This window comes from Balaenoptera ricei, chromosome 1 (genome assembly GCF_028023285.1).
Source record: "Balaenoptera ricei isolate mBalRic1 chromosome 1, mBalRic1.hap2, whole genome shotgun sequence".
Classification (NCBI taxonomy): Eukaryota; Metazoa; Chordata; class Mammalia; order Artiodactyla; family Balaenopteridae; genus Balaenoptera; species Balaenoptera ricei.
Window position 1 is genome coordinate 38,442,971 of NC_082639.1, and position 25,851 is coordinate 38,468,821.

Consider the following 25,851-nt stretch of genomic DNA (forward strand, 5'->3'; position numbering starts at 1 on the left):
TACTGAGCTCGAGTGCCACAACTACAGAAGCCCGCGTGTCTAGAGCCCGTGCTCCACAACAAGAGAAGTCACCGCAATGAGAAGCCTGCACACCACAATGAAGAGCAGCCCCTGCTCGCTCTCCGCAACTAGAGAAAGCCTGTGTGCAGAAACAAAGACCCAATGCAGCCAAAAATTAAAAAAAAAAAAAAAGATCCTGCATGCTGCAGCTAAGACCTGGCAGAGCCAAATAAATATTAAAACAAACAAATAGAAACCACTACAGCTAACATCACGTATAATGGTGAAATACTGAATGCATTCCCCCTAAGAATGGAAGCAAGGTAAGATGTCTTGTCTACTACTGCTACTTGTGTTCAACAGTGTACTGTAAGTTGTAACCAGTGGAGTAAGACAAAGGAAAAAAAAGGTATACAGATTTGAAAAAAGAAGTAAAAGTGACCTCATAAAAGACACGACTTTGTGCACAGAAAATCTGAAAAGGTTTCAAAAAAAGTTACCAAAACAAAATTGCATTTAACAAGGTTTCAAGATACAAGATCTGTTGACAAAAATCAATTGTATTTTAATATGCTAGCATTTTCCTGAAAAGTAAACAAAGTAAGCTTGCCACTTCAAGGAAAACAATTGACAGTATTTGTTGCCAAAGATAAAATCTGCGTTTTCAATGAAAAATTAGGATTTTGAAAAACTTGTATGCGCCACTGTGAGTTTAAAAGCTGCCTAACATTTAAAGTCTTTTCTGATGAGATCAGTAGTGATATTAACAAATGTGATTTTTAAAAAATATATATTGTATAATGAATGTGAAAACATTAGGAAGATCCAGGACTTCCCTGGTGGCACAGTGATTGAGAATCCGCCAGCCAATACAGGGAACATGGGTTCGATCCCTGGTCTGGGAAGATCCCACTTGCTGCGGAACAACAAAGCTTGTGCACCATAACTACTGAAACCCGCTCGCCTAGAGCTGGTGCTCCGCAACAAGAGAAGTCACCGCAATGAGAAGCCACAACGAAGAGTAGCCCCTGCTCGCTGCAACTAGAGAAAGCCCACATGCAGCAACGAAGACCCAACGCAGCCAGAAAAAAAAAAAAAAAAAGGAAGATCTGCATAACTCAGTGAACCAACAATTTCCAAATAACCACTGTAAGATCTGACAAAATTATGCATGATAGACCAACAGATCTTAATGTAACAGACTATGAAAAGTTCTTTGATATGATTTCAGATTCTACACTGCCACTAACCTTGAAGGAAACTATCACTTGTCAAATTTTGGTGTAGTATCAAAGAATATTCACAGTTACCTATAAAGGTTATAAAAATACCCCTCTCTTTTCTAACTACGTATCTGAGGCTGGATTTTCTACATATACTGCAACTAGAACAACATATTACAACACATTGAAGAAGAATATCTGAGAATCTAGCTTTATTAAGCCAGACATTAATTTGCAAGAGATTTGTAAAACAATGCCACTCTTCTGACTAAATTTCTTTTAGGAAAATATAATTATTTTTCATAAAGATATTTATGTTAGCATGTAATGGGCTTATTATTGTTATTTTTAATGAATAAATATTTTTTAAAATTTCTCAGTTTTAATTTCTAAGCTGGTAAATATTGATAGACAAAATAAACATCTCAATAATTCTCAATAATTTTTAAGATTTTAAAGAGGTCGCAAGACCAAAACATTTGAGAATCATTGATCTAGTCCAACCCTCTCTCCCTTGTTCCCCCAATTTCTAGATGGGTAAACTGAGGTTTGGAGTGGGAAGGGGCCCTTCCCAGGGAGATTGTGGCTGTGGTTCTGACACTCCATATTTGGTGTAAGCCTTTGAAAACAGGTGTGTCTGGGATACCTCCTCTCTAGTGTATTGACTCTTTCTTCACTGGATCCTTACCTGGATTTAAATGTCTTTTTTTTAAATTTAACTTTTATTTTATATTATAGTTGATTTAGTTATACATATATCCATTCTTTTTCAGATTCTTTTCCCATATAGGTTATTACTATGAGCTTTTTATTTTTATTTTTTAATTTTTTTATAAATTTATTTCATTTATTTATTTTTGGCTGCGTTGGGTCTTTGTTGCCGTGCGCGGGCTTTAGTTGCGGTGAGCAGGGGCTACTCTTTGTTGCAGTGCGCAGGCTTCTTGTTGTGGTGGCTTCTCTTGTTGTGGAGCACGGGCTCTAGGCAAGTGGCTTGAGTAGCTGTGGTGCGCGGGCTTCAGTAGTTGTGGCGCATGGGCTTAGTTGCTCCGTGGCATGTGGGATCTTCCCCGACCAGGGTTCAAACCCGTGTCCCCTGCATTGGCAGGCGGATTCTTAACCACTGCGCCACCAGGGAAACCCTGAGCTTTTTTTTTAAAAAAGGCCTTTCTCTATACATGTACCTCCCTCCACCTTACAACTGCTAGGTCCCCGTAACAAACTTCTCAAAGAAATTGTTTACACTCACATCTCTTTCTCATTTTTCACTCCCTCATTCAATAAATATTTATTGAGAGCCAACAATGTATCATACACAGTTCTAGGTGCTGATAATTCAACAATGAATCAAACAAAATTCTTGCTCTTTAAATATTACATCCTAGTGAGGGGAGACAAATCCAGAAAAATTGTCCAGAACTTGTAAATGGGCAGAAGAGGATTACTGGGTGATCTTTTATTGTAGTGCTGGGGTATACCTTTGATTGACTTTACATTGACTAGGCTATCTTACAACTTTGTAGGGGTAGAGGTTAACTTGTAGAAAACTGATGGCAATGCAAATCTTGTCTGAGAGCAATGCAAATAATTCCTATCCATAGAAATGCAAATGAATTTTTGTCCAGTAGAGATGGAATTTAATTCTCTCTGGTAAAAGATAATCCCCAACATTATAGTTTATTGCTTAATAGGATATTAATGTTTTTGCAACTATTAGCAAATTCATTTCAGCATTCCTTTGGCTCATAATCTAAATCTCTGAAACTCAAATTCTCATTTGAACAAGTCTTACCATCTCACTGGTTCCCTCATTATTTAGGATAATAATGGATAAGCAGTTTATTATGATGAATAAAATCTTTGGCATGTGTTCATTTTATATTTTTATAAGTTATGTTTTTAACCTTTTGAAAATTATTATTTAGCACACTATAAGAAAATAAATACATATCAGGTGATAATAAGTCAGAAGAATAAAAGCAGGGTAAGAGGACAGCTATTGACTGGTAGTGTAGTATATACTAGTGTAGATAGGGTCAATCAGTCAACAAGTCCTGTACTTCTTTCTCTGAACTGTAAGGGGAATCCATCTTCTTCTCTCCATCTTCACTGCCACCACACTAATGCAGACCATGGTCTTCTCTCATCTGATCTCCCTGCCCTACTCCCACCTACTCCCATCGCTGGCTATCAGATGTTCATTTGTAAAAACAATCATCTGATCATGACCCTCCTTTCCACTGGCTCCTGTGGTGGAGTCAAGTTCTGTGGAAGCTTAAAAAATTTGGGAGACCCTCTTTAAGAAAAATAATACAAAAATTAGGTACGAGCCTTGAAAAGGGCAGTGCAAATGACAGGTCCTGAAACTTAAGCTTAATTAGCTTCACTATAAAACCGCCTCTGCCTAGAAGTCTAGCGTCGTTTTTCTCTACCTCAGGATCTCTCTCTGTACTTCTGCCTAGAAGGCTCTTCTCGCTCCATTTTGCCTAACTAACTCCTTCAGTACTCAACTGTCAGCTACCAGTCCTCCCTGATCCCCCAACTGGTTTAGGGGACTTTACAGAGTCTGTACAAGCATCCAAACGGAGCCACCACTCTCCGCGAAAAATTCTTCTTTTCCAGACCCTCAAAAGCTCCCTACGCTGGGCTGGGTTTGCATCCGCGACGTATCGGTGGGCGGAGCCCCAGGAAAGAGGCGTAACTCTCTCCCCTTTTCGTCCGCAGTGGGGCGCACCACCTCTCCGGAACCTGCGCGTCTCCCTTAGCGGTTCCGGTCGGAATTACCCGGCAGCACACGCCGACATGGCTGCGCTGGTAGGGAAAGGTGTGCGCGACATGCTGAAGCGTGCGGACTTCATGACGGTCCCGCGGAGACAACGACATAAGAAGAAATGGGTGAGGTCCCGTGGCAGCAGTGTCTCGCCACCACCCCTCGGGAAACTTCTCCAGCCCTCCCACTTCCCGCACCCCCAGTTAGGCTCGCTACTCCCGCGCCTCTGGATCGCCTTGGGCCTCCTTTCCCCCGCCCCTCAGGGGGCGTGACTAGGCACCTCCCGCTCACATCTGTTACGTCATCGCCTCTGTCCGCCCTTTTATTTCGTCAGAAGTCTTCGGCTTTCCCTCTTAAGTCTGCAGACTCCAGACTCCGCCCTTCTATGTTACGTCATCACCTCCGTCCTCCTTTCAGTTCTGTCACGCCTCTTGTTTCCCGGCTCTTGGTTACCTTCCCCTGGGCCCCCACTAACCCTTCCACTTCCCTTCCTCCCTCCCCCCTCCCCCTTTTTCCTCCTCCCTCTCCCCTCCCACCCCCCGCATGACCTCTTCTCCTCCTTTCCTCCTAAACCTTCCAGCCCGGCCTCTCTCACCCCTAGGAAGGTGACATAGCGACTTCCCCTTCCCTCCTTCCGCTGCCCTCCGGGAAAGGATTCAACCCCTTCCTCAGCCTCGAGCCGCCTCTGGTGCCCCGGAAGTTACAGTAGCCACCCTCCCGGCCTTTCCCCAAACCCAGGCAAAAGGTGCAGCGACTCCTCTCACCCCATGGACTCTCCCCACTTATCCAGAGATCCTTTCTCTGGCCTCACTTGTAGCCCTGGAATTTCTTCCATAACCGGCCAGCCCCCCTCCCTACCCCGAGCGATTCCTTCCCCGCCCCCACCGCCCCTCTCCCCGCCCCCACCGCCCCTCTCCCCACCCCCACAGACTCCCCTGCGCCCAGGAAGATGTTCTTTCGAACCCTGTTCTCCACTCCTAGGAAGGCCCTACTGCCGGGAGCCTATCCTCTCGGGTTCGTCCTCTCCAAGTCCTTGTGTTGACCGGTTCCGCCTTGTGGCGTCACCCCCTGCCCATCCGCGGAGCCCTTATTTCAGCTGGATCAGTCCCCTGAGAACACCATGTCCCTGTCCTCGAGGCCCTTACATTGACCAACACACTTATGGCTCTTACTGTGGTGGATACCCTTCAGCCCCAGTAACCAACCCGGTGACCTCCCCTCCCCTCACTCATGTGCCTTTGGAAACTGGCCCCATGATTTCACCTTCCATCACTCCTGGGACCCAGGGAACTTGCCCCATGATTTCACCTCCTGTTACTCATAGGCCCCTGGGAACTGGCCTCATAATTTCACCTCCTCATGCTCACTGGCCCATGGAAACTAGACCTATAATTTCCCCACCCCTTTCTCACAGGGTTTTGGAAACTGGGCCCATGACCTCCACTCTGCTCTCTTCCTGGTCCTCAGGGAGAAGTTATAATGATCCTCCTCTTTCCCCAGCATCTTCCCCACCCACTGGCAGCTTTTACCATGGCCACGTTAAGCATCTAGACGCTTGTGAACCTAAACCACAGCTTGACGCCCCTCTTGGGAAAAATTACTGTGGCTCCCCACTTTCTTCTCAGGCAGGCACATCTTCTTGTCCCAGCTCACCTCAGAAGGGCTCTTATCACTCTTCCCATCTTCCCCCAGATGCCCGCATACCTGCCCCTGGGAGCCCTTACTGTGCCATCCGCCTACCCCCTGGGAGTACTGGCTCTCCTTGCTCGCCCCAGTCCCAGGTTTCCAGGAAGCCTTGCTTTGAGTCCATTTACTCTTGGGAGACTGGTGGGAGCTCTTATCTCTGCATAACCCCAGGCACTACAATTTCTGGTGCACCCTGTCCCCAGGAACCACCTCTTCCCCTGTCCTCCCACTGTCCTTGTTCTGCCTTCTTTCCTTCACCTCCAGGCAACCAGTTTATGTCTCCACCCCAGGCACCCCACTGCAGAAGCTATAAGGAACCCCCTCTCCCTACCCCAGTTTGCCCCCAAGCAAAGTCTCCCAAATCCTCAGAGTTAAAACAGCCATGTGCTCCTCACAGATGTCACTCCCTGGTCACCCAGCACACTCCTCCTGACCGGCCCATGTCCCCTAAGGCCAGCACCTCTCCTCCACCTCCCTCCTGCCCTCCTGGTCTCTCCGGTCCTTCTTGTATGGTGACATCCATCAAAACTTGCTCAAATTCCTGCCCCAAAGAACTTCCCCAAGGGACTACCGCACCTACTGTGGTCCCTAGAACCCTCAAAACAGTTATCCCCACTTCCCTTCCCCTTCGCCTTCCTTGTGATCCTGTCTTACCCAATAGTTATGCTCAGACCAGCCCCCGAGGACCCCCCATTGGACCCCCCTGCAGTACCCATGTATATTCTGTGGTTTCCCCCACCCGCCGCGATCCCTGCCTACTCTCTGGTTCCCTCAATCAATCCGCAGGTCCTCTTCAGTGTCATAACCAGCCTGTGGCGCCCCCCTGTGGCACCTATAGCACTCCCAGGGGCCCACCCCAACCTCATCGCCAGCCTGTGGCGCCTCCTTGTTCTACGCATATCTATTCTTTTATCCCTTTGAGAACACCCTTTGACCCCCCAAATTTACCCATTGCCCCCCGAGCCTGGGGCCATCTTGATACTAGGCCCTGTGGCCTCCATGTCTACTCTGTGGCTTCTCGAGACTGCCGCAAGGAGTCTCCCCAGATCCCCTACAGCTGTCCTTTGTCTTCATCCAAGAGTTCCAGCTGTAGTACTAATGCGAACTGTAGTTCGACTGTTGTTGTTAGTGAATGCCAGAGTAGTGACAGCCAGAGCAAGAACACCCTCCAAAGCACAAGTTGGAGCCAGAGTGAGAGTACCCATAGCCCTAGCACAAATTGGAGTCAAAGAAAGAGTTTCCATCTTAGTAGAAGTCTGAGTGGGAGCAATAGTACCCATCAAAGCATAAATCAGGAACAGAGTGAGAGTCCTCAACTTTTTGAAAGTCAGGGCCAGAGCGAAAGTACCCAACACAGCAAAAGTCAGGGCCCGATCAAGAGTGCCCTCCATAACAGAAGTTGGAGCCGAAGCAAGAGTCCTCGCCGTGGCAAAAGTCGTGGCAAGAACAAGAGTCCCCACCGTAGCAGAAGTCAAGGTCGGAGCAAGAGTCCCCACCATAACAAGAAATGAGGGCAGAGAAAGAGTTCTGACCAAAAATCCAGGCTAAAGCAAAATTCATAGACAGTAACAGGGCTGCCAGCCATAGCAAGCATCCCAGCTGTGGCAACCAGGACCAACTTGTGGCCTCCTCAGCTGAGGCCTTTTTTACCTTTCAGTCTACTTCTGTGCTCTTCAAGCCTGACTCATGCCCCTCTCTGCTACCCTCATAGCAGTCATCCTGTAAGTCCCCACTTTTGTTCACACCTCAAGGTTTCTGTGAGCTCTCCTCATCCCACCTTCCTGGAGTCTGGGGACTTTCCCAAAATGACCCTCAGCCCTGTGATTCTGAGCATTGTGGTGTCAGTCACTGCATGACCTTAGGTAAGTTACCCTCAGCTCTCCATCAAATGTAGAAGGTTGATATTTTTTGTGTCCCACTGCGCTATCTCTTGTGGTGCTCACCTAAACTAGGAGACATGAAAGTGCTTTAGAAAATGGAAGGACTGTTCAGAAAGAAAGCATCTTCTATTTTTAAGCTTGATGCTTCACCCAGGGCCTACATAGTTTCTACCAACCTTCTGTAGACTCTTCTCAAGAGTCCTCTCCAAGGCCTCAAAGGAGTACGCTCTTTATTGGTGACCCCCACATGCTATTGTGAGAGCTATAGCTTACTTTCACAACACTGAGACAGAAAGACTGGTTCCCCACTGCTTGTCTCTCACACACTTCTTTGGCAGGCAGAGGCAGGATGCAAAGACAGAATGCAAAGACAGGAGTGGGCACTAGCTGGATCCACGTTTGCCCCAGCGCTCTGAGGTACTGGTGGGGTCAGGCAGTAGGGGATAGAGGCAAGACTGGAAGACCAATAGGCCTGTTCTCGTTCTTTTAGGCTGCCACAGAGCCCAAATTTCCTGCCACTCGACTGGCTCTGCAGAATTTTGACATGACCTACAGTGTGCAATTTGGGGATCTTTGGCCATCGATCCGGGTCAGTCTCCTCTCAGAGCAGAAGTATGGTGCACTGGTCAATAACTTTGCTGCCTGGGATCGTGTGAGTGCTGAGCTGGAGCAGCTGAGTGCCAGGGACTTCGTGAATGAAGCTATCTTCCATGGGGAACCAGAACCTGAGAATGGCCAAACTGCACCTCCACCCCCTGCCTCCTGGGCCTGCAGTCCAAACCTTCGATGCTTCACTTTCGCCAGAGGGGATGTCAGCCGTTTCCCTCCTGCCAGGTAGGATCTGGAGTTGTGTCTGGGGCTGTCCTGAGTGTCTGCTGGAAGTAGACAGGAAGAGACACAGCTCCTGTCCTGTTTAATAGGGATCTTAATACTGCTTATATTTACTGAGTACTTATACATGCTGGGCATTATCTCCTTTTGTTCTGTCAACAGCCCTCTGAGGTGGGTAATATTATTGTTTTTCTTTTACATTTGAGGAAACTGAGGTACAGAGAAGTTAAGGTACTTACTTGCTTTAGGTCCCTTAGATAGTAAGTGGTGAAGCTGGTAAGTGGTGAAGCTAGTATTTAGACCCAGGCAGGCTGACCTCAGAACCTGCACTTTGAACCTGCTTAAGTGCCCCACTTCTACTTCCTAAGTAAGAAAAAAAAAAACTAAAAACCTTTTTACATGAGCACCCTCTCCAGTTAAAATGTGTGTTATTTACAACTGCTTTCTCACTTGCCCCCATCAAAGTGAGTAGGACAAGTAACCTCATGATACCAAATAAGAGGTGGGACTTGCCTAGGAAATGGGGCTTGCTTAGGGACACAAAGTTAGTACCAGACCAGACTGGGGTAAAGCAAAGGAGACCTTCCAGTCATCTTATCCAATGCTCAGATGTATATGAAGTTGAATGAAAAAAGACTCTGTAATAAAATGCTAAATTGAGAAAAGGAGAGCTCAGTGTTAGCTGTAGGAGGTGGGAATTGATCTTTGAAGGACTGATTCATTCATTCAACAAATATTTATTGTCTACCAAATGCTAGGCACTCTTAAGTGCACAAGTCCTCATGGAGCTTGCAGCCTAGTGAGGGAGATAACTGTTGAAAAACTATTTATGGTTGTGATAAGTGCTACAGAAAAAAAGTACAAGATGCTATGAAGTCTTATAGTTAGGAGATCTAATGCCGAGGAAGTGAAATTTAAGCTAAGACCTGAAAGCTGAGTAGAAATTAAAGCTGGTGGCATGGGAATGGGGATGGGAGTGTGATGTGAGGCTACAGAAGAGGACTGGAGCCAGATTTTGAAGTTTTACAGGCCTTATGGGATCATGGACTTTTTCTCTAAAAGGAAGAGGGAGCCATGAAAGGTTTGTTTGTTTTGTTGGTGGTGGTTTTTTGTTTGTTTTTGGCCACACCATGTGGCATGCAGGATCTTAGTTTCCTGACCAGGGGTCGAATCTGTGCTCCCTGCAGTGGAAGCTCAGAGTCTTTTTTTTTTTTTTTAATATTTATTTATTTATTTATTTTTGGCTGTGTTGGGTCTTCGTTTCTGTGTGAGGACTTTCTCTAGTTGCGGCAAGCGGGAGCCACTCTTCATCGCGGTGCGTGGGCCTCTCACTATCGCGGCCTCTCTTATTGCGGAGCACAGGCTCCAGACGTGTGGGCTCAGTAGTTGTGGCTCACGGGCCTAGTTGCTCCGCGGCATGTGAGATCTTCCCAGACCAGGGCTCGAACCCGTGTCCCCTGCATTGGCAGGCAGATTCTCAACCACTGCGCCACCAGGGAAGCCCGGAAGCTCAGAGTCTTAATCACTGGACATCCAGGGAAGACCCAGCCATGAAAGGTTTTAAGCTGGGGAATAACATGATCAGATCTGAATTTTTAAAATATCATTCTGGCTGCTGTGTGGAAAATAGATTGGAGAGGGGCAAGGCTAGAAATGGGGTTGTAAATTAGGAGGCTTTTGCAATTGTCCTAGCTGCAGGTTTGAGGGAAGGCTGTATGCTTAAGAGAAGTAAGAGATGAGGTTGGAAAAGTACATGGGGGCCATGTGTGGGAATCTTGAATGTCAGGAGCTTGCAGGTTCGGGGAAGGGGATTTTCCTGGTGGTCCAGGGTTGCTTATAAATGGCTGGAATTACCAGGGCTGGGTAGCTTCAGAGATGTGCCTTTTAATTCATATTGCTGTAATTGCAATATGTTCATCTGTTCTAGAGAACCACTGAAGAGGGTTTCTGAGTAGAGGAAAGGTAATGTACAGTGGTTAAGAAAACCTAGGTTTGGATCCTGTCTTCACCACTTATTAGACATGTGGCATTGGATAACTGAGCCTTGGTTTCCTTATCAGGAAAGTAATCTGGAAAGTAATGGTAGTAATAGCTGACAGTATAGCTCACTATGTGCCAGCTACTGTTCTAAGTACTTGTCTTCTATTACTTCCTTTAATTCTTACACTAATCCTATCTGATAGGTACTGTTATTACAGATGAGGAAACTGAGGCACAGGGAAGTTGAGTAACTTGCAGAAGGTCACACAACTGATGAGCAACTGGGCTGGATTTGAGATCCAGGCAGTCTGGCTCTAGAATCTGGGTTCTCCTGCCTCACAGGGTTGTGGTGAGGATTAAAGGAAATGATGCGTATTAAACACCTAGTATAGTACCTGCAATATAGCACTCATAAATAGTATCTCTTACTATCGATGTTATTCCCATCAAGGTTGTGCTTCAGGAAGATCATTTTAGTCACTGTGAGGAGGGCATAGATTGGAGCAGGATTAGAGACCAATTTGGAGGCACTGGCTTTAGGCAGATCCATAGAGTAAGACCCATGTGGTTTCCTAAGTTGCCTGAGGACACCCGGAGAGTAGTGGGGGAAGCAGCCCTCTATGTTTAAGTTTTTTTCCTTCTTGTCTTGATGGGCTCCCTGTAAATCAAGGGGATCTTAATCTCTTGGGAGTTCAAGGATGTATTTAGGGAGTCCAGGAACCTTCTGAAATTGAGAAATTGTTGTGCTGTCTGTTTTTTTTTTTTTTTAGTTTATTTATTTTTTATTTATTTATTTTTGGCTGTGTTGGGTCTTTGTTGCTGCGCGCAGGCTTTCTCTAGTTGCGGCGAGCAGGGGCTACTCTTCTTTGTGGTGCGCGGGCTTATTGCGGTGGCTTCTCTTGTCGCGGAGCACAGGCTCTAGGCGCACGGGCTTCAGTAGTTGTGGTGTGTAGGCTCAGTAGTTGCGGCACAAAGTGTGATTTGACTTTGAAAATATCCTATCACGGCCTGAGCCCATTTGTGAACGCCAGAGGTGTTGTGACCTCAAGACTGGGGATTTTAGGTCTTGTAGCTGATTCTCAGTGGTGCTCTGTCTTATATCTTGTCACATCTTTCTTCCAGAGCCTTCCTGTCAGGTCAGCAAGGACCAAGTTTCTGCCTCCTTGAGGCTGTCGCCAAAAGCTGTCCGTGCTGAACCGTGTCTCAGGCTGAATGGCTGCACCACAGTTGCCCTTATGACAAGTGGGTTGGGAGTGAGAAGGCCTTCTGTGACAACAACCTGTCTGTTGTCCCTCTCTCTCTACCCACATGGGTGCTGCCTCTCTCCATGCCTTATTAGCTCTCATTTGGACTCTTTTTTTTTTTTAATTAATTTATTTATTTTATTTATTTATTTTGGCTGTGTTGGGTCTGTGTTGCTGCGCGCGGGCTTTCTCTAATTGCGGCAAGCGGGGGCTACTCTTCATTGCAGTGCGCGGGCTTCTCATTGCGGTGGCTTCTCTTGCTGCAGAGCATGGGCTCTAGGCGCGTGGGCTTCATTAGTTGCAGCATGTGGGCTCAGTAGTTGTGGCTCACGGGCTCTAGAGCACAGTCTCAGTAGTTGTGGCGCACGAGCTTAGTTGCTCCGTGGCATGTGGGATCTTCACAGACCAGGGATCGAACCCGTGTTCCCTGCACTGGCAGGCGGATTCTCAACCACTGCGCCACCAGGGAAGCCCCTCTCATTTGGACTCTTGTAACAGCTTTCCCACTGGTGTCTCTGTTTCTAATTTGTTCTTTGTAGCCCACCTAGCTTTCTAAAACTCTAACTAGCCAATCATGTCATTTTCTTTAAAAACTTTTGGTAACTGCCTACAGGTTATAGTCCAAACTCCTTAGCATAGGGTTTAAGACCTTTTACAGCCTTGGCCTCTGTCTGCTTTCCAACTTCAATCTCATGTACCTTGTATTTCTAACACACCAGATTTCTCACTGTGTCTGAAAGAAGGTATGAGTTTGCATTCATCTGTGCCTTTGCTTTTTCTTTTTACTTCTGCTTGGAATGCTCCTCTTCCCTTTTTTTTAAGACCTTTTACAGCCTTGGCCTCTGTCTGCTTTCCAACTTCAATCTCATGTACCTTGTATTTCTAACACACCAGATTTCTCACTGTGTCTGAAAGAAGGTATGAGTTTGCATTCATCTGTGCCTTTGCTTTTTCTTTTTACTTCTGCTTGGAATGCTCCTCTTCCCTTTTTTTTTTTTAACTGAATGAAGACCCATTCCTTCATCAGATCTAACTCAGGTAACTCTGACTCTGACAGGCACAGTGGATGGCACTCTTTTCTGAACCCACAAAGCACTTTGTATCTCAATATGTAACCTAATAAAACTGAGTTCCTACTACATGCCATTCACTGTTTCAGGTGTTGGGGATGTTATAATGAACAAAGCAAGACAAAGTCCCTACCTTCGTTCTAATAGGGAGAGAGAGAAGGGGTAAATACACACAAACCTATACATATAAAGTGAATAATAAATACTTTAAAGAAAAAGAATGCAAGATAGATAGATGGGAGTAGGGGGCTGCTACTTTTAGATGGAGTAGTCAGGGTATGCCAGTGCCTCTTTGATGAGGTAACTTTTGAGGAGGACCTGAAAGAAGTGAGGAAGCAAATGAGGGATATTTGGAGGAAGAGTGTTGTAGGCAGAAAGCACAACAACTACAAAAGCCTGAGACAGGAGTATGCATGGCTTAATTAAGGAATAGCAAGATGGCTGGTGTGGCTGAAATAGAGTGAGTTGATCTATGTTTTAAAAGGCTGCTCTGGTTGCTATGTAGATGAAGAGTGAGTAAGTACACAACTGAGTGTGGGTCTGAGAAATGAGTTTTTGCTGAGTAGAGCTCAGTAGCCCCTGAGGGCATGGACTTGTGACCTTGACTTTCAGTGGGTCTCCTGACTTGGAATTTGACTCTAAGGTGGTCTCCTCTCTTCTAGGCTTGGCAGCCTGGGTGTCATGGATTACTACCTGATGGATGCTGCCTCCCTGCTGCCTGTCCTGGCCCTCGGCCTGCAGCCTGGTGACACTGTGCTTGACCTGTGTGCCGCCCCTGGGGGAAAGACACTAGCATTGCTTCAGACTGGCTGTTGCCGTAAGTCAGAGGGCTGGTGTCTTGGCAGGGAGGGCTCCCGACCTCACCCAGTCAAGGGCACACTAAATATGATGGGCTTCTGGTCCGGGTCACAGGTAAGATAGTGCTTGCTTGCTAAGCTGGTGTGTTTTTTCTGTTTGCAATGATTTTCTCTCTTTCTCCGTTAGTTGGCCAGGGAAGACTGCTGAGCAGAGCAAGGTCTCTGAAGGCAGATTAACACAGAGCCCTGATTAATCTACCACATGACACTTTCATCCCTCTGCATCTGTTTACTTTGTGTCTAAGATTAAGTTCCATTTCCTTAGCCTGCCATCTAAAGTGATAAGATCTGGCTGCAGCAGCCTGTTATAGCTTTATTTTCATTTTTTAATAAATTTATTTATTTTTGGCTGTGTTGGGTCTTTGTTGCTGCGCGCGGGCTTTCTCTAGTTGCGGTGAGTGGGCTTCTCACTGCAGTGGCTTCTCTTGTTGTGGAGCACAGGCTCTAGGTGCGCGGGCTTCAGTAGTTGTGACTCACAGGCTCTAGAGCGCAGGCTCAGTAGTTGTGGTGCACAAGCTTAGTTGCTCCAGGCATGTGGAATCTTCCTGGACCAGGGCTCGAACCCATGTCCCCTGCATTGGCAGGTGGATTCTTAACCACTGCGCCACCAGGGAAGTCCCCCGTTATAGCTTTACTGTGTCATTCTGCCCCAGGCTTTGTGTGTTTCTGCCAAAACCTGCTACTCTCTGTTGCCTGAATAAGCCTCCAACTTTGCCATGTTATGGATTCTCTCTGGAATACCCCCACTTTATCACAGCTGGCCTGTCAACGCCCTTTAAGCTTTCCGGCCTCAGCTCAAGTGTGCCACCTCCTGGAAATCTTCCCTCATGATCTCTGCTGGCCAGTTGAGAAGTGCTGCCTCTGTCTCCTGTGCTCCCACACCATGGGCATCACCTTTGCAACTGCTAGCACATTAGCCTTGCATCAGAGCTTTACTGGGTATGCATCTTCTTCCTCCTCAAGACTATAAATTCCTTGAGGACAGGCCCAAGTCTTACTCAGTAGTATAGGCCAGGCTGGGCCTTGTACATTGTAAGTGTTCACTTCAGCCATCCGTTGGCCGACATCCTGCCTTAAATAGGCAGTATTTTTATCTTGAGAAATATCCACAAGGGGGCTCTATTTTTCACACTGATCCTGGAGCTCAGCCAGGCTTAACTTGCCATATGCCCTAGCCTTTTTGTTGGGCCTGGATCCTTCTTTTCTAGTTCTCATTAGCCAACTTGCACAGTTTGAGTTAGCTTCCAGCCTCAAGGTAGGTCCTACAGGTGATTCAGAGAGGTACCACATTTGATCACTAGCTTCTGGCAGTCCAGAGAGAATGGAGAAGAAATGTTGATATGGTTTAATGGGTCCAATTCAAGGGAGCCCAGCCTGTGTACTGGGCTGTGTTAATCTGACTGAGTGCTGTGAGAATCCATCAGAAGGGGGAATGGATAAGGTAGGGTTACTTGGATGAGGAGGGACTGGAACTCAGAAGAGGAAGAAGGGCCAAGGAGAAGTAACTGAGAGTTGCTTTTCTAAGGTATGCTGAATTACCAACACCTCACCCTTATCCCAGCTCCTCACTCAAGTGGCTCTGTGAGCCCAAGGAGATAGGAATTACAGGGTAAGAAGGGACCAGCCCTCATATTTTATGGAGGGGGAAATTGAGCTCTAGAGAGATTAAATAACTTGAATCTTTTACATGAGTTGGAGGTAGAGGCAGAAGTGGAACCCAGCTTTTCTTTTCTCAGTTGATATCCTGCTGCAAATTCCTCTTGAGCAGAGAATCCAATTTTGACTTCTTTGAATGCCCTCAAAAATTGGGACATATTTCTTTGTGGGAAGACTAAGCTGGTTCACCATTGGATAAGGTATGTATTCTCTAGTTCTTCACCACAGTGCCCACTGCTCCCTTTCACTCCTTGACTCTGAGGCCAGGTGTCAATTGCCATTTATCATTAAGCTTGCAGTAATAGTATTTCTTATAGTAGAGCCAAGAGCAAAGTGAGATATTTCTTGAACTCATGTCTATCACAAAAGGGAAAATGAAAGGAAGATGATGAATCATTTAGGATTAGGTTTGGTCATATACAATAGAAAACTCAACTAACCGGCTTAAAGAAGAAATGTTTATTTCTCTCTTACATAAGAGAGCTGGGATATAGGCAGTCCAGGGCTGGTATGGAGACCCCACAATTATCAGGGGACTTGGGCTTCTTCTTTCTTTTTTGCAACCTATTTTATTGCTGGCTTCCATCCCCAGGATTGCCTCATGGTCCTCATGACTGCTGGAACTCCAGTCATCACATTCAAATTCCAGGCAGGAAGAAAAGACTGGACAAAAGGGACACATCTCCTGATTGTATCAGCTCCTTTTAAACGTTTTCCCGGAAGTCCCACACAATAATTTTGCCTACAACTCATTGACCAAAACTTAGTCATTGAGTCTTACTTAGTTGTCAAAGGAGGCTGGGAAATGTAGTCTTTTGGGGAATATTGCTTCCCCCTCCCTCAAATAAAATTGGAGTTCTATTACTAAGGAATAAGAGGAGAATAAATTTTGGGTAAATAATGTGTAGTATCTACCAAAGATGAAGAGAGACACATATTTCAAGAAAAGTGGGAGAGAATGTATTTCTTTAGAAATAAATGTTTTAACCTGGTCTGCTTTATTTATTTACATAACCTTTCTGGCCTATGTCGGTGTTTGCCTTTGCAGCCCCCACTCCAGAGTGTCTAGTACTGTGCTGTGCATGTAGTAAATGTTTCTCCTCCACCTGACCCTGCCCCTGGGGTCTGCATTGATTGGCTATGCCTGAGAATTGGTCTGACTCTCCATTAGCACCATTGCTGGTGGGATGTTTTCTTTTGCTGTGGCCTCTGAAGTTGCTTTATTCCTGCGGGCATAAGATGTTCATACTACCCAAAACGTCTATAGATTCAGTGCAATCCCTGTCAAGATTCCAATGGCATTTTTTACAGAAGTAGAAAAAACAATCCTAAAATTTATGCTCCCACAGGCAATCTCGCTGCCAATGATCTCTCCACTTCACGAGCAGGCAGACTACAGAAGGTCCTTCACAGCTATGTGCCTCAAGATGTCAGGGATAGGAATCGAGTTCGAGTCACATCATGGGATGGCAGGAAGTGGGGAGAACTGGAGGGGGACATCTATGACCGGGTGAGTGATTCCTGACCTGGGACATCCAGCTAGCCAAATCTGGCATCCCCATCCTGGCTCTAGGCCCTGAGGGGGTAAGATCTAGCCATATATATTTGAGGATGTACGGCTGACTGTGGACCTGGCCAACTCTCCATGGATGATTTGGTGAAAACAGCCATCTGTAGAATTGTTAATTCAGTTTAGATAACTGGCTACTATCTTCATTAGAGGCAGTTAGCAAAAAGAGTTTGAACTTGTCTGACTGGAAAAAAAATTATTAGGCTTATTTTATTTTGCAACTCACTTGGTTATACAGTAACCCTCATTAAATTAATATGAATTATCTCATTTATTTTTGAATATTAATACAGTACATGGTACAAAATGCAGAAGGCACAGCATGGTATCCAGGGAAAAGTATGTTTCCCTCTTACTCCTGTCTCACAGCCATCTACTTCCTCTCCCTATAGATGACTATTGTCTATATTTTCTACTGTATCCTCTTAAAATATTTTCTTTGTGTATATACAAATATAAATGTGTATTTTAAATCTACAAACAATAAATGCTGGAGAGGGTGTGGAGAAAAGGGAACGCTCCCACACTGTTGGTGGAACTGTAAATTGATGCAGCCACTATGGAGAACAGTATGGAGGTTCCTTAAAAAACTAAAAATAGAACTACCATATGACCCAGCAATCCCACTGCTGGACATATACCCTGAGAAAACCATAATTCAGAAAGAGTCATGTACCATAATGTTCATTGCAGCTCTATTTACAATAGCCAGGACATGGAAGCAACCTAAGTGTCCATTGACAGATGAATGGATAAAGAAGATGTGGCACATATATACAATGGAATATTGCTCAGTCATAAAAAGAAACGAAATTGAGTTATTTGTAGTGAGGTGGATGGACCTAGAGTCTGTCATACAGAGAGAAGTAAGTCAGAATGAGAAAAACATACCTTTCGCTAGAGAAAAACAAATACCGTATGCTAACACATATATCTGAAATCTGAAAATAAAAAAATGGTCTGATGAACCTAGGGGCAAGACAGCAATAAAGACGCAGACGTAGAGAATGGACTTGAGGACACAAGAAGGGGGAAGGGTAAGCTGGGACTGAGTGAGAGAGTAGCATTGGCATATATACACCACCAAGTGTAAAATAGATAGCTAGTGGGAAGCAGCTGCATCGCACAGGGAGATCAGCTCCGTGCTTTGTGACCACATGGAGGGGTGGGATAGGGAGGGTGGGAGGGAGATACAAGAGGGAGGGGATATGGGGATATATGTATACATATAGCTGATTCACTTTGTTATACAGCAGAAACTAACACAACATTGTAAAGCAATTATACTCCAATAAAAATGTTTAAAAAAAAAAAAGGAATGATAGTATATTATGTTTACTATTCTGAACTTTGTATTTTTTTTAATTTAATAATGTGCCTTGAAGTTCAAGCTTTTGTTTTTGTTTTTGGAGTATAATTGCTGTATAACAGTTTATATGTACTTAGGATATTGACAGAGGTTACTAAATCACTCCCTATGGAGGCCAAATCAGTTTCATTTCTACTGGCAATGAATAAGAGTACTGTTTCCTCATATCCTGCCACCACTGATGTTGTCCAACTTTTTGGTTTTTGCCAAACTGAAGCATCTAATTTGCATTCTGTTATGAATGAAGTTGAAAGTCATTTCATATATTTTTTTTAATTTTAAAAATTTATTTATTTTATTTTATTTATTTTTGGCTGCATTGAGTCTTTGTTGCTGTGCGCAGGTTTTTCTCTAGTTGTGGCGAGTGGGGGCTACTCTTGGTTGTGGTGTGCAGGCTTCTTATTGTGGTGGCTTCTCTTGTTGCGGGGCACGGGCTCTAGGCACATGGGCTTCAGTAGTTGTGGCTCGTGAGCTCTAGAGTGCAGGCTCAGTAGTTGTAGCGCATGGGCTTAGTTGCTCTGCGGCATGTGGGATCTTCCCGGATCAGGGCTCGAACTCGTGTCCCCTGCATTGGCAGGCGGATTCTTAACCACTGCGCCACCACGGAAGCCCCTCATTTCATATTTTTAAGTTATTTGTATTTTCTTTTAATTGGCACATTCTAAAAACATTTACTTAAAACATATACTTCTAAAAATGTAAAAAATATGTAGCTATTGTCTCTGTGTTGTCATCTGACACATTTGTCCAATCTGTCCAGTTCTTGCCATCTTGCCTCAGCCACTCTAAAAAATTGAAAGAAAGACCAAGGCTTATAGAATCTTGGATACCTTGAGAGACCTGCTTCCCACCTGTGTAGGAATCCCCTATTCAGCTTTTTTGGTATGGGGGCAGCAGATTGGAGAGAGCATGACCTCTGCTGTCGGCCTAACTTGTTTCTGTATCACAAGGTTGCCACTTACCTACTTTGGGAAAGCTGCTTGATCTCGCTGAACTTCAGCCTCTTCATTTGTAAAATAGGAAATACTGCTATGTAAGATTATTATGAGGATTCATAATGAGCATATCCAGGGAAAGTGCTTAGTACATCATCTGGCCGTGAAGATTAGGCAGGTAGTAACTATCATGGTTATTCAGCCTGTGCTTTCACACTTTCATTGACAGGGGCTCACTGAGGTTTGGTGGTTGAACACCTCTGCTGTTAGAAAATTCTTCCTCTTATTGAATTAAAATGTATAGATTTTATGGTATATGGTTGAGTACAGGGATTCTAGAGTCAGACTGCTTGGATCGGAGTCCTGGCTCTATCACTTATCAGCCAGAGAAGTTTGGGCAAGTTAACCTTTCAGTTTAAGCTTTAGTTTCTTCATCTGTAAAATAAGGATAATAGTAGTGCCTATCCCATAGGTGAAGATTAAATAAGAATGCATTTAGCATAGCTCCTGGTATATAGAAAGCATTTAATAATATTGTCATCGCAATCCTTATTATGTTTATTATTTCCATTCATCGGTCCTAGCTATGCCTTTTAGAACAATGAGCTGCCTCCCATTTCACATGAAAGTGCTTCAAACATTTGAAAACAGCTTTAATGTCCTGAAGATGTCTTTGTTAATTTATTTGTTGAACAAATAGTTGTGCATACTATAACATAGTAACACATACTACGTGTTAGGCAAGGGTGAAGCACTTTAGATGCAAAGAAGAATACTATCTCAGGGCTCCATACACTCTTGGTAACTCTATCTCTCCCCCAACTCTACCTGGCCATCAGCTGGAGTGCCAGAGCTCTGCATTTTCATGGCAAAATACCTACCTGCCTCCCCACTCACAGCTTTCTTTTTATAGGTGTTGCAGTTATACCTTTACCCATCTCTTTATTTTTAGCCTTGTTGAATCACTTCCTTTTAGATATGTCTCTTATATACTGCATGGAGTTGGGTTTTGCTTTGTGAACCAATCTGTAAATTTTATTCTTTTAAAACAGTTGTCACTGATATATTCGGTTTCGGCTCTGTCAGATTATTTACTGTGTTTGTTTTACTTACTTTATTTAGGAAGGTTTATATATATATATATATATAAATTAATTATTTATTTATTTTTGGCTGCATTGGGTCTTCGTTGCTGTGCACGAGCTTTCTCTAGTTGGGGCGAGTGGGGGCTACTCTCGTTTGCGGTGCACGGACCTCTCATTGCGGTGGCTTCTCTTGTTGCGGAGCATGGGCTCTAGGCACATGGGCTTCAGTAGTTGTGGCTCACGAGCTCTAGAGCACAGGCTCAGTAGTTGTGGTGCACGAGCTCAGTTGCTCCGTGGCATGTGGGATCTTCCCAGATCAGGGTTCGAACCCATGTCCCCTGCATTGGCAGGCAGATTCCTAACCACTGTGCCACCAGGGAAGTCCCAGGAAGGTTTATATTTTAGTTCTACATTAGATAATTTCAATATGAAAATTCTTTGGGGGTTTAATTCTACTGGTGGTTGTTTCTGCTAACGCTTGCTCAAGGAGGCTTGTTTCCCTTTAAATTTTGTGGCCATTTTTATCACCTTTCATAATTTTCCAATAATTTTTCTGTTGGAGTATAACACAGAAGTGATCAAATCATCAATTTGCTGCTTAAAGAATGATCTTATAGTGAAATATATTATTACTATCCTTTCAAGAACTATGATACTACCAGCATCCCAGAAACTCTCTTATGCCCCTTTCTGTCTTCCTAGAGGTGATCACTATTCTGACTTATAAAACCATGGATGTACTTCATATAAATGTAATCATATAGTATGTACTGTTGTCTGACTTTTTTCTCTCATTATGTTTGTGAGATTCATCCATGTTGTTGACCCTGGCAGTGGTTTATTCATTGTTGTTGCTGTATTATATATTATGGTGTATATACAGAATTTATAGTCCATTCTATTCGTAATAGACATTTGGGTCACTTCCAGTTTGGGGCTATTACAAACAACACTGCTGCGAACATTCCTGTAAATGTGTTTTGTTGCACTATGTACACATTTCTGTTGAATTTCTGAATCATAGAGTATGTATATGTTCAGTTTTAGTCAGTACTGTCAAAGTTTTCCAAGTGATTGTGCGAGTTTACATTCCTACCTACAGTGCATGAAAATTCCTGGTGTTCCACAATCTTATCAACATACTATTTTGGGACTTCCCTGGTGGTCCAGTGGTTAAGACTCTGTGCTTCCACTGCAGGGGGCACGGGTTTGATCTGCGGTGGGGAACTAATATCCTGCGTCCTGCATGCTGTGTGTGTGTGTATGTATGTGTGTGTGTGTGTGTGTGTGTGTGTGTGTGTGTACACTATTTTTTCCTCATTTTAGCCATTTTGGTGGGTGTGTAATGGTATTTGCATTGTGATGTTAATTTTTGTTTCACTGATGACTAATGAGTTTGGACACCTTTTACATTCTTTCCTATATTTCTCTCCTTTTTTCCATCATGATTCAATCTGGATGTCATGTTTGAACTGATTCACCAGTCCTTTCTTACCTGTGTCTAATAAGCTGTTAAATACATCTGTTGAGGTCTTTTTAAAAATTGAGAAATAATTGACATATATATTAATATTGTATTAGTTTTAGGTGTACAACATAATGATTTGATATATGTATATATTGTGAGATGATTATCACAATAAGTTTAGCTAATTAACATCTATCACCACACATAGTTAACAATTTTTTTTCTTTTTTTTTTGGCTGCCATGCGGCATGTGGGATCTTAGTTCCCTGACCAGGGATCGAACCCGTGCCCCCTGCAATGGAAGTGCGGAGTCATAACCACTGGACCACCAGGGAAGTCCCACAAATTTTTTTCTTATCATGAGAACCTTTTTTTCTGGCTGCACCACGCAGCTTGTGGGATCTCAGTTCCCTGACCAGGGACTGAACCTGGGCTACAGCAGTGAAAGCTCGGAATCCTAACCAATAGGCCACCAGGGAACTTCTGAGAACTTTAAAAATCTACTCTCTTAGCAACTTTCAATATATAATACAGTATTGCTAACTATAGTCATCATGTTGTACATTATATCCCCAGGACTTATTTCTTTTATAACTGGAAGTTTGTACCTTTTAATCACCTTCACCCATTGCGCCCACCCTCCACTCCCTGCCTCAGGTAACCACTACTCTGTTCTCTGTATCTACTAGTTCTTTCTTTCTTTTACATTTTGCATATAAGTGAGATCATACAGTATTTGTCTTTCTCTGTCTGACTTATTTCACTTAGCATAATGCCCTCAAGGTCCATCCATATTGTCTCAAATGGAAGAATTTCCTTCTCTTTTATGGCTCAATAATATTCAGTTGTATATATATTCCACATTTTCTTTATCCATTCATCTGTTGATGGGCACTTAGGTTGTTTCCATGTCTTGGCTACTGTAAATAATGCTGCAGTGATCGTGGGGGTGCAGATAGCTTTTCAAAGTAGAGTTTTTGTTTTCTTCAGATAAATACCTAGAAGTAGAATTTCTGGATTATATGATAGTTCTATTTTTAATTTTTTGAGGAACCACCATACTGTTTTCCATAGTGGCTGCAGTAACTTATATTCTCACTGCAACTATTGAGTTCTTGATTTCAGTTATTATATTTTCCAGTTTTAGAATTTCCAGCTGATTATTTAAAAAAAAATTCTAGTTCTATAGAAATTAGAAATGATAAAATTTTATGTCTTTTCATCTAACTTCTTGAACATATGCATGATTTTTTCAAATACTATGATAATTCTAATATTTGGATCTCATGGGTCAGCTTCTGTGATCTGTTTTTTCTCTTGGTTTTTGGTCATTTGGTTTTGTCTCCTGGTATTAGTAATTTTTTTGTTAGAATGCCAGACATTTTGTGTGAAAAATTGCAGGGATAATCTGAGGCTCTAGATATCTTCCTCTAGAAAGGATTTGATTTTCCTCAGGCTGACAGTTAACATCAGAGCAGATCATCTTAATTCAGCCAGAAATTAGGCTGATTCAAAGCTGGAGTTTGTGAGGTCTGTTCTTTTTCCAGTTTACCTTTATGCCTAGGGTATTTAATTTCAGCACTCTAGCTCAAGGCATGAGGTGTTTCTTTACTAGGACCTCTACTCCTTGGTGTGGACTCTGAACTCCAGTTTTTGTCCCCACAGTTCCATAAGACTGCTGAAAGTTCTGTTCATCTTCTCAACCCCTTATTTGTCACAGTAGAGCTGAATGGTTCTGGCTTACCTACCTGTACTTTTTCCTCTCTAGGATCTTAGCCCCTCAGTTCTTGGTTCTTTAGTAGATCTCTAATGATTTCAGATAGATATTTTAAATATTTTGTCAAGCATTTCTAATTGTTCCACCAGGAGCGTTGGTTTACAAGCTATTCTGCTTTTACTAGAAGTGTAAAACCTGATTTTGTTTTTTGTCAGCTTATGATCATTGCCTAGTTAATTATAAGAGCCCTGGTTTAATGGTTGATTTTCATTCCTCCAGAAAGGAACCTGCATTTGCTTTGCCAGGTGTTTGGGGGATCGCTCAATCCAGGACCATTTATTGCTCTACAGGGGGTTTTCTGGATCATGCAGGCATCATGAGTTCGAACCTCCTATCTGAGTGGTTACAAATTCTCAGGGAGACTTTTTTTTCTTTTTGCCTAGAGTTAAAGCCAAAACAGACCTGAGGCAGGGAGTGGAGGGTGGGCGCAATGGGTGAAGGTGATTAAAAGGTACAAACTTCCAGTTATAAAAGAAATAAGTCCTGGGGATATAATGTACAACATGATGACTATAGTTAGCAATACTGTATTATATATTGAAAGTTGCTCTCTTCTGTTGTGTCTGATTTTTCTTTTTTTGGCTGTGCCACGTGGCATGTGGGATCTTAGTTCCCCATCCAGGGATTGAACCTGTGCCCCCTGCATTGGATGCACAGAGTCTTAACCACTGGACTGCCAGGGAAGTCCCATTGTGGCTGATTCTTTTTTCCCCCTAGTTCATACTTTGATTGAGCATGTAGCCCTTTAAGGATTTTGACTTTTCTATGGATTTCCATTCCACTTCTGTACCTCAAGTGCCCTGTTTTCTGCCCTCCAAGGCTTTGGGTTACTAGGGATTGATAAAAGATAGAAGCCACCTCCAATGGGCACATGAAAAGATGACCAACGTTGCTAATTATTAGAGAAATGCAAATCAAAACTACAACGTGGGGACTTCCCTGGTGGCGCAGTGGTTAAGAATCCACCTGCCAATGCAGGGGACACAGGTTCAAGCCCTGGTCCAGGAAGATCCCACATGCCGCGGAGCAACTAAGCCTGTGCACTACAACTACTGAGCCTGTTCTCTAGAGCCCACGAGCCACAACTACTGAAAGCGGTGCACCTAGAGCCCGTGCTCCGCAACAAGAGAAGCCACGGCAATGAGAAGCCCACACACCTCAATGAAGAGTAGCCCCCGCTCGCTGCAACTAGAGAAAGCCCGTGCACAGCAACGAAGACCCAACACAGCCAAAAATAAATAAATAAACAAATTAATTAAAAAAAAAAAAAGAATCCGCCTGCCAACGCAGGGGACATGGGTTCAATCCCTGGTCCAGGAAGATCCCACATGCCATGGAGCAACTAATCCTGTGTGCCACAACTACTGAGCCTGTGCTCTAGAGCCTGCGAGCCACAACTACTGAGCCTGTGTGCCACAACTACTGCAGCCTGCACGCCTAGCACCCGTGCTCCGCAGCAAGAGAAGTCACCGCAATGAGAAGCCCGCGCACCGCAACGAAGAGTAGCCCCCACTTGCCGCAACTAGAGAAAGCCCACGCGCAACAATGAAGACCCAACGCAGCCAAAAATAAAAAATAAAAAGAAATACTACAATGCGGTATCACCTCACACCAGTCAGATTGGCATTCATTAAAAAGTCTACAAATAATAAACACTGGAGAGGGTGTGGAGAAAAGAGAACCCTCTTACACGGTTGGTGGGAATGTAAATTGGTGCGACCACTATGGAAAATGGTATGGAGGTTTCTCAAAAAACTAAAAATAGAGTTGCCATATGATGCAGCTATCCCACTCCTTGACAGATGTCCAGACAAAACTATAATTCAAAGAGATACATGCACCCCTATGTTCATAGCAGTATTATTTACAAGGGCCAAGACTTGGAAGCAATCTAAATGTCTATTGATAGATGAATGGATAAAGAAGATGCGGTACATATATACAGTGGAATACTACTCAGCCACAACAAAGAATGAAATAATGCCTTTTGCAGAAACATGGATGGACCTAGAGATTATCATACTAAATGAAGTAAGTCAGACAGAGGCAGACAAATATCACAGATCACTTACATGTGGAATCTAAAAAAAAGATACGAACGAACTTATTTACAAAACAGAAACAGACTCACAGACATAGAAAACAAACTTATGGTTACCAAAGGGGAAGGGGGGAGGGATAAATTAGGAGTTTTAGGATTAGCAGGTACAAACTACTGTATATAAAACAGATAAACAACAAGGTCCTGGGAGTTCCCTGGTGGCCTAGTGGGAAGTGTGCTATAGGGAATATAGTTCCCTATAGCACAGGGAACTGTATTCAGTATCTTGTAATAAACTACAAAGAAAAGAATCTGAAAAATAATATATATAATATCTACGTGTAAATATATATATTTACTGAATCTCTTCACTGTATACCAGAAACTAATACAACATTGTAAGTTAACTATA

At 43.8% G+C, this 25,851-nt stretch overlaps 2 protein-coding genes across 4 annotated transcripts in view; both read left to right on the top strand.

The window, feature by feature from the left end:
* Positions 1-3,961: 3,961 nt before the first annotated feature.
* Positions 3,962-25,851, top strand: part of NSUN4 (NOP2/Sun RNA methyltransferase 4) — a 36,611-nt gene continuing 14,721 nt past the window's right edge. For 2 of the 3 annotated variants that reach the window (XM_059921928.1, XM_059921921.1), the window contains exons 1-4: positions 3,962-4,115; positions 8,047-8,390; positions 13,344-13,498; positions 16,544-16,704. In XM_059921928.1, coding sequence (XP_059777911.1) covers positions 4,023-4,115; positions 8,047-8,390; positions 13,344-13,498; positions 16,544-16,704 — 753 coding nt within the window. In that variant the 5' untranslated portion in view covers positions 3,962-4,022. The remainder of the gene's footprint in view (positions 4,116-8,046; positions 8,391-13,343; positions 13,499-16,543; positions 16,705-25,851) is intronic. The other variant, XM_059921916.1, reaches the window with a different exon arrangement.
* LOC132347087 (sperm head and tail associated protein-like) lies at positions 5,289-7,187 on the top strand. Its single transcript, XM_059893443.1, has 2 exons — positions 5,289-6,962; positions 7,071-7,187. Exons 1-2 carry the CDS (start codon positions 5,289-5,291, stop codon positions 7,185-7,187), a joined length of 1,791 nt encoding a protein of 596 aa, XP_059749426.1.